General features: G+C 28.2%; 1 protein-coding gene across 4 annotated transcripts; it reads left to right on the forward strand.

Annotated features, from left to right (window-relative positions):
- Positions 1-254: 254 nt before the first annotated feature.
- Positions 255-8413, forward strand: LOC105846818 (uncharacterized). Of its 4 annotated transcripts, none has more exons than XM_065791207.1 (2): positions 255-438; positions 7309-8413. In XM_065791207.1, exons 1-2 carry the CDS (start codon positions 357-359, stop codon positions 8391-8393), a joined length of 1167 nt encoding a protein of 388 aa, XP_065647279.1. In that variant the 5' UTR covers positions 255-356; the 3' UTR covers positions 8394-8413. The 4 variants fall into 4 exon arrangements, with proteins under 4 accessions (XP_065647279.1, XP_065647280.1, XP_065647278.1 ...); XM_065791208.1 differs by lacking the exon at positions 255-438 and adding an exon at positions 3674-3713; XM_065791206.1 differs by lacking the exon at positions 255-438 and adding an exon at positions 4218-6655.
- Positions 8414-9539: the final 1126 nt, after the last annotated feature.

The following is a 9539-nucleotide window of genomic DNA, read 5'->3' on the forward strand; positions in this document are numbered from 1 at the left end:
ACATAATTTTCATTATCATTAATTACGGACATTATCATTAATTATCATTAATTAAATTTAGCAGTTAAGATGATTAAGCAGTCTAATTATTTTATAATTTTTTTTAAACTGTCGCATTACAAAGTATATAAAATTTTTATGAGCAGTCTAACTATTAAATTATTAAATTGTTACATTACGAAATCGTAGAAATGTTAGATTCACTTACTTTAAAGAATAGTTTTATGATATATACTCGTTAGTTTAAACACTTGTAACGCAGGTTTTATAAGTGAACATCTTTTTATTTCTTAGTATGCACAGGTGCCACGCATTTTTATTACTTTTTTTAAAAAGCTACTTTTCTCTCTTTTAACATGGCAAATCTGAAGAGACTTATTTTTATAGTTGTTGTATGTAGTTTAGTATTATTTGGCGTTCTTATAATTTCTACTAAAGGTAAGCAAAGATATATTTTAGAAATCAATTTGAAGATATTTTTGTATGAGTATTAACTTAAAAGCGTGTACGCGTTCAACCATCTTTGAACCTTATAACCTATAGTTTATTTTTTAATAATTTGCATTACATAAAGATGGATATTTTTAACCAGTTAAAAGTCCTGTAATCAACTTTAACAATTATTATCATTATTTTTTTATTATTATTATTTTAGAAACACAAACGCAAGAACTTTGTTTTTTTTTAACAAAAGAGTAGATAACAACTAAGTGAACCTCTATATAACAATGTACATGGTTTAAACAATTTAACGTTATAAAAAGCAATTTTTGTTTGCTTTTATCGCAAATTTCATTTGTGATAAAAGCATAATTGTTGCATAATTTATGCTAAAAGCGAACACTAGAAAAGTGGGCAAATAAGACAAAGCGTAAAAAAAAAAATCTTTTTTATTTTTAATAAAAAAATTATCGTTTTACAAATAAGTGACATATAGTAATATGCGCAGTAAAAAATAGTAATATATTGAATATAGTAAATGTTTGAAATATCCAACTTTTAAACAAAAAGAATATTCCAAATCTTTTTACGTTCATATGTATGACGAAAAGATTCTTCACAAAAAAAAATTACTGTGATAGGAGAACAAGAAACAGGGGAACAAGAAAGTTTAAACAGTTTAAAGAAAGTTTAAAAGTTTTGCACATTTTATATGGTCATAATTTTTGAACACTAAAATATTTTACTATGAAATTTAAAATTTATCGGTGAATATAAGTATAGTTGAAAATAGTACAAAAAGTATTTCATCGACTTGTTGCTCTCATGTTTGGGGCAGGGAGCGGGTTGAGATTTTAGGGTTTTCTTGTTCCCATTCTCCTATCACAGTAATTTTTTTTTGAAGAATCTTTTCGTCATACATATGAACGTAAAAAAATTTGGAGTATTCTATTTGTTTAAAAGTTGTTTATTTCAAACATTTAAAAACCTTCCTACGCCACTGTATATACATTAGGGTTATGGCTTTTTGAGTTTAAAAAAAAAATTTCCTGTGTCATAAATCGATGAATTTTTGTTAGAAAACATGTTCAATTCTTCTAGGTTTGAAAAAAAGGTCACCCCACAATTAAAATTACGAATCGTCATTAATTTAATCTTGCTACTGCTAATACGTGTTGCTTTGCTGAAAATCACTTAAAACTTGTATAGATTACTTGTATTGAGATACAAATTGTAATGTCGATGTTCGGCTATTGTAAGTAAAACACAATAGCCGAACATCGAATATCCATTTGTATCTCACCTGTTGAAGGAGTACAAACAACTGAAAACACAGTTTGATAACGGAATAGAAGTAGTTCTCGAAACGTCAGGCTGGAGAGATGATATGAAATTTTTATTTCATCTCACTCGAGTGTTACGATTTTTTTGATGAAAAGGGACATTTTCCATTGATCAGGTTTCAGAATTTACCCAACATCAGCAGTACGAGGTGGAATTCCAGAGCTATACTAGCGATCCTGACCTTCATTTTAATTTCTTCAACAAGGACAGTTCTGCAGAGAGTATGTCGATTTATATCGTATGGCTGGTACTGGAAGCTAGAGCTATCAATACTACAGATCACCAGAAGTAATCAATGTGCGAGCGCACAATCAAAGTAATAAAGGAAATGTATTTATCATGCAAAAAATATAGTCGAATTGCACCTTCTATTCCTTCTATGCAACATGCAAGAGCAAAAGCAAGGTCAACGGTCTGATTCATTGTTGGATTGAAAATTTATTGTATTACATGACAATGACATTCAAAATACATTTGAATACATAGTAGTACTTATGTCAAAATAGATTTTTCAATGGCGGTGTGAACTTTTTTCAAAAGATATGCAAGTAATAGTTCAAACACTGCAAGTAATAGTTCATTTAAACACAAATATATATTTATATATACAACATTCCCAGTGGTAATTGGCTAGCGAATAGCTAGCTATAATCATAACCATAAAGACAGCGATTTGGTCACGAGGGTCACTAACTTTTTTTAGTTAGCGAAAAGTTATAGATATTTGTAAAAATAAAGACAGACATTTGGCTATGAGGATAGCTAGCTTAATAAGCTAAAGACCCACTGGCTAATGTAGCTATCGTCATATCGTAATAAAATCGTTGTCTAAAAAATTTTGATATGTAGCTATCAACCAGCTATCTAAAAATCTAGTAGATATTTTGTAGCTAGCTACAAAGCTACGATATGTATCAATCGACGCATTGCTACAAAATCGCAATGTTTAAAGTTCAATTATCTTTATAATTATAATAGACTCAACACTAAAAATAATATTTTTAAAGATGTTACAGACATTAGGAAAAATTAAAATAGGAAAAAAAAATTGCTTGAAAATTGCTATAAAGCAATAATAGTAAACCCGGTGGAAAATGAGCTAGCTAGTCGCAAGCTCATTTCCCACCGGGTTACTATTATTATTTTTTCTTTCCTCTGTTTTGACTTAAAAAAAACTTTTATAATTTCATAATATAAAAAAAAAAATTTAGTGAAACAGACAGGAGCTCAAAAAGATGAGGATGTCCATATGTCATCAAAATCTTTTCATAGAGCCCCTCTAAGAAAATATCAAATGAATGTCGTACTCAAGGCAACTAAGGCATAGTACACATTTTTCCGAACAAAAATATATTTTTTTTTCAATTACAAAATATGTAAGTTTTTTCATCAAAAAGTATGTCATATTTGGTATGTATAGAAAGGTTATTTTAACCTCTATTATAATCTGGTAAAAGTAATGCGACTATAACATATCGTAAAGCGTAGTTTTATTTAGAAAAGATATAATTTTCAACATAAAGTACCTTGGGGCTTGGCTATAGATAAGTCTTTGGATTTAATTTTTTCATAAAAGCACGTATTGGTGTTTGTTTTCAATGAATGTAACATGACATTTATAATTAGACATTATTTGTGAAAACTATCCGTGAAAAACTTTTTTTTTTTTTATGAAAATTAAAGTTATTATTTTGAATACCATACCTAAATGAGCATGTTTAACAATAATGCCACGTTAGATTCAGAACTATGGTAGTGTTAATTTTTCTACAAAAGTCGTTTTTGCATAAATTATCGTAACTTTTAGCCCCATTCAAAAAACTGTTTTCGGTATTTGGTATCATTTTTTGAAAAACGCAGAACTTATTCGGCCATCTTGAAAAAATAAATTATTCCATTCAGAATGCGTAAACAATTAAAAAACAGAGGTGGTAAACTTTATAAACAAATTACTTTCATTTTCATACTCGTTTCGTTTCTATAGTTATTCTAGTAGTTAAACTTTAATAAACATTGGTTTCTTTTATTTTTATTGAAATAATTTAAAAGTAACATAAGTTACTTTTAACTTATTGTTATAAAAACAGTTATATCTTTGAACACTAAGTCGATACAAATAGCTATTATAGCTTCAGTAATGTCTTAAGATAACTACTTTTTGTTATTAGCACAGCGCAAAACGAAATATATATAGTACATAATTCATTCCAAAGGTTTTTAAAAGTAGCATATTTTTTTGGAATATACCAAAACAAATGTATTAAGTTGTGATTAGGTTCATGAATTATGTCAAACAAACACTTCAAGATATCTTTATAATTGTATTGATATATCTTCTGCAAAAGTGTAATAACAGACGCTTCGGTTGTTTATTATAATATTTTGCATGGCGAATCCGTATTTTTGACTGGGGGCGGATAATTTTACGGAATAATTTATTTTAGTTTTTTAAAAGTTCGATTTATGAGTAGTTGATTGTTACAATAAATGGTTAAAAAGTGCTGTGTTTCTAGATGCAGAGGAAACTACGACGCTAAAAATATAGTACGAGTTTTCAGGCTTTCCTCCAATGAAGAAGAAAGAAATCGTTGGATAAATTCAATTCTAAGAAGTAATTTTCCAAATAAACCAGATACTGTTGTCTGTGTAAGACATTTTCCAGAAAAATTTTTTAAAAACTATTGTCAATGGGAAAGTTAAACCAGTTGAAACTCCTTTAATTTTTCCAAACATTCCACCTAGTGTGGTACCAACTCAACCTTTAAAATCTAGGTACACTACTAAAGTGTTGTCTTCTATCAGAACTGAAAAGTGTGATGAGTTGTCGCAATATACCTATGTTTGTTGTTCAAATCTCAAGCAATTTTGAAAGTTTTCATGCTGGTGTTTATTGTTTTATTTCTTCACTATCAAAAAGTTGTATTACATATCTTGATCGCTGGTCAAGAGTTGAAGAAACATATCGCTTCCTGAACAACATTGAAATTGATCATCAAAAGTTGGGATTACAAGATCTTATTACATCTATGAATACATCAGAAGTAGGTAAAAAAATTTATAATGTACAAACTATAATCAGATTGTATTGTTATTTTTCAACGTCTTGAAGCTTCTACAATCAGGTACAAAAAGATTTTACACTGCCAAGTGTAAAAACATTAACAAAAATTACATCTATGACGAAGAAAGTTTCAGATATTGACTCTATTAGTACCATTTTTTCAAATTTAGAGGAAAATCATAGAAATTGCTTACTTTTGGTAAATGAAGTTTATGTAAAGTCTCTTCTTCTTTATCATGGTGGTTATCTTTTTGGAAAAACAGAAAATAATCCAGAGTTGTTAGCAAATAGTGTTTTGGGTATTATGGTTAAATGTTTAAAAGGTGGACCATCTTTATATGCAAAATGATACCTGTCTGTCATTTGGATGCTTCTTTTTTGTTTGAGCAAGTATGCTATGTCATTAATTCGATTAAGTCTAGCAATGAAAAAGTAATTTCAGTTATTTGTGATGGCAATTGAACAAATCGAGCTTTTTTAAAATAATTTGAGAAAGTTGAAGGAAAACCGTGGTTTACAAAATGTGGAATTTTTCTCCTTTTTGACCTTAAATGTATCTTTGATTTTGAGAAAGATCAGCTAATTAAGTTATCAAGACTAAATTTTTAGTTATACATCCAAAACCCATTGAAAGACAAAAAGTCAATTACATTGTTTAAGAGTATTTTGCAATGAAACTATAGCTGCTCTTAAAACTTATTCAAAAGTTATTCACCCTTGCAATATGAATGAAATCATTTTTTTTTTTAAAAAGAGTTACTAAATTTTGGAAAATTGCAAGTGTAAAAGAAATTTATGGTAATATGTGATTTTTAGATTCTCGTAAGAGAGTTATTTCTGAAGAATTAGACGTAAATTTGTAGTACTTACTTGATTTTGGAGATATGGTGTTTAAAGTGAGTGGTGAACAAGGTCATAGAATGAAAACTTTAACTAAAGATACAGGTACTTCAATTTGGCATACATGTTTTGGAATCGTGGAGATGTGTAAATATTTGCTAAAAAACAATTTTGATTATGTTATGTTTAGAGAGTTTTCAACAGATTACAGTGAAAAAGCATTCAGTAAGTTTAGGCAAGGTTCAGGTGGAACATACTTTATAACAGTTTAAAATGTTGTTGAAAAGTTAAACATTGAGACAGCTAAACTGTTATTGCAATTAAAAGTTGATGTTACAGATTATGCTATTAATATTGAGCATTCTTGTCAAAAATGTGGCTATTTTATAAGGGAAGTATCTCGTGACATCATTAATCAATTACCTGAACTAGATTCATCTTTGTCACTGAATACAAAAATGGCTTTGTTTTATATTGCAGGTTATGCTACAAGAAAAGATGATGTTAGTGAAAATGATTTGTTTAATGATACTGCATTTTATTTTCAGTTATATGAAGACTATACAAAAACTATGGACTGCGGTGGATTGAATATCCCACTTGATTGCTGTGTTCAGTGGATATTTTTTTGTTTTATTATTTTTGAAATTGAGAAAAACAAAATGTGCACAAATTCATTGTGTAATACTTTTATGATGATATTTGATAATTATAACTTTAATATCTAAAAGAAATATGATACAATATTATCAAACAAATTTCTTAAAAATTATTACTTGCTTTTTTCATCCAAGTCCAATAAAGAACCTGCATTAAAGTTATCTCTATAACATTGAGCAATTATTATGTACATTTTTTATAACATTATTGATGTAATAACAGGAGCGGATCGGGAATCAATCTTTGCGGGACTCCACATAAGACATTTATTACTCCAAATTGAACATTATGCGGGTATTGCTTTTGTTGGTGAGATATTGCTTTTAATCCAATTATAAATTTTATATATCCCGTATGGTTTTAGTTTATCTAATAGGATGCAATGATCCACTGTATTAAATGGAAAAGGAAATTTATTTTTTTCATAATTACTAGTTATTTGATTTATTATTTTAATGATTGCATGCTCAGTCGAAATATTTTTTTGAAAAAATTTAACCACGGCGATGCATTTCAGAAACTGCACACAAACCACTTCGGCCACTGACACATAATTAAAAAATTTATAATACGTATAAATAAATACTTCAGTACCTGATATATGCAAATATATGTATGTGTGTATGTATGTATGTATGTATGTATGTATGTATGTATGTATGTATGTATGTATGTATGTATGTATGTATGTATGTATGTATGTATGTATGTATGTATGTATGTATGTATGTATGTATGTATGTATGTATGTATGTACGTATGTATGTATGTATGTATGCATGTGTGTGTGTGTGTGTGTGTGTGTGTGTGTGTGTGTGTGTGTGTGTGTGTGTGTGTGTGTGTGTGTGTGTGTGTATATATATATATATATATATATATATATATATATATATATATAAAAATGCATATATAAGTACTGAAATACTCCTCAACAGAATGTAATATGTTTATTTATTATTTAGATGCAGACCAACATTTTAAATTTGAAACAATAAAACTGATTGAATCTAATAATGATCGAGTAGCAGTTGTTTGTTATGTTCCAAATTCAATTCGCGAAGTTCATTTATTTGTATCTTTACTCTATGGCTCATGGCGACATATAAATGATAACCTGAAATCTTTTGAAAGCATTTATGGAATCAAAAATCACATAGATCTTCTTGTTTTTAGCCATCCATCAGTTGTAGATCATTTAAAAGTAGTATGCAATGAATATAACCTAAACCGTAATATTTTCAACAACCAAGGGTGCTACGTCATAGAACAACCTTTTGAGTCAAATATCGATTACGGTCCCATAAACTCATTCATCATGTTCAATCGAACAGATATTTACTTTATCTTAGAATCATACAAATACACAATGCGTACTGATTATGACGCTTTTTTAAGTCCAGCTTTATACTTTTGGAAACCAAAGTACAACATAATGACAGGAGAAGGTGGATATAGTGTTGATTTTAACAGAAATCGTTTAAAAAATATATCTAAAAAACTGGGGATGAAACACGCTGGTATTCATAACGTTGGATCAACGTGGTTAGGGGAAACCAAAGTTTTTATCACTCTTGCAAAAAAAACGTTGGAACTTACGTCTTACATTTATTTAAATGAGTTTCATCCTAATTTGCCAGGTTTAGAGAAATTAGATTTGCAAAACAACATTTACGGTCAGTGGCCGACATGGTGGCGCCCAGTGTCACTTTTATATGGAGCTGAGTTGTCATTAAACCATTTAGTAGAAGATTTTTCAGAAAGTCACAAAGGAGCAATGGATGTCCCATCATGTAGTGATAAATCAATCTGGGAAACTCCACATATCCATTGTTGGCACAACGAATGTGAATTTCAAAAATTTGAATTCATTAAACATCTTGCAAATATAATAGATAAAACAAATACAATTCCAGGCGAAATAGCTCATAGAATGATGGAAAACCTTTACGAAAAAGACGTTACAAATATGACTATTATGCAGTATTCAACATATATAGCCTGGAATTCCGTAGGAAAACATTTAAAAAAGTATTTTCTTGAAGATTAATTCTTAAATTGTTTTTAAAATTTCTATTTATTTACATTTTTTTGTGTGACTATTACTCGACTTTTGAACATGTTTAGTAAAGAAGACTATCCTCAATATTCAAAATGTTAGTAGAAATATTTTAACTGGGTTATTTGTTAACAAAAACTAAAATACTTTTCTTAATAATAAGAAAAGTTTTTTAGTTGTGACATTATTTTAAATGCACAAAACGCCATAGACATATACTTTCCAAAAAGACATAACCAGCGCTGCATTTACGACGACTTGTTTTAAGCTAAAGCCTGGGTTTCAACATATAAAAAACCTAATATTGATCTAACCTAAATCTTTATTTATCGAAGGCGTTTTCACTGTTAAGCAATGTCGATAACCGGTTGGCTATCAGAGCTTAACTGTGTTCTAATATTTTAATTAGTGACTTACTTTATGTCTTTAAAATAAAACATGGTTTATTTCCATATTTAATACAAAATTCTGACATATTATTTTATCAGATTTATTTAGAGGAACATTTATACAACTAGGATACATTTATCTTGACTAAAACACTAGAAATAAACTATTGAAAAAATATATTAAAAGATGTTATTGAAAAATTAAAAACAAATATTAAATTTGTTATCTCTGTAAGTAAACTCTAAAACACAGTGAAAAGTTTAGCCCTAAAAATTTAATCGCTAATTAATATTCACATTTTTCATAACGTTGATTCAATTACATTCGTAATTTAAAAAAGTTTTTTAAAACAAAGTTTATTAAATTCCTTTATTTTATTTAGGGGAGTGGGAAGTTTGATTGAAAAGTCTTTTCTATTTTAATTTTAAAAATCTAGTTTAAGGCTGATCTTTTGGAGTATATTTTTCCTTTTTATTACTTTTCTTGTTTGCTTTATAAAATTTTATATATTTACTTTTATAAAATTTTACTTTTTTTAACATTTTAAAGAAAAACCAATCGAATATAAAATGAATTAATAAATGCATATCCCGAAGTTTCCACAAGTTGAAATCTTTTGTTGCATTTATTTCATTCATCTCTGATGAAAGTTCTTTCTTAAGATGAAATGGTTCTAATTTGAAAGCAACCCTTTCTTCACAATAAGAATTAAAAAAGTCAAAAGAAATAGTACAACAAAGACTTTAA

The sequence above is a fragment of the Hydra vulgaris genome, chromosome 02 (genome assembly GCF_038396675.1).
Source record: "Hydra vulgaris chromosome 02, alternate assembly HydraT2T_AEP".
NCBI classification, from domain to species: Eukaryota; Metazoa; Cnidaria; class Hydrozoa; order Anthoathecata; family Hydridae; genus Hydra; species Hydra vulgaris.

Coding starts and splice junctions, on each gene's coding strand:
- LOC105846818 (XM_065791205.1), top strand. CDS start 4,602: ATGAGTTGTCGCAATATACCTATGTTTGTTGTTCAAATCTCAAGCAAT. Junction 4,831..7,308: donor TATGAATACATCAGAAGTAG/GTAAAAAAATTT, acceptor TTTATTATTTAG/ATGCAGACCAACATTTTAAA.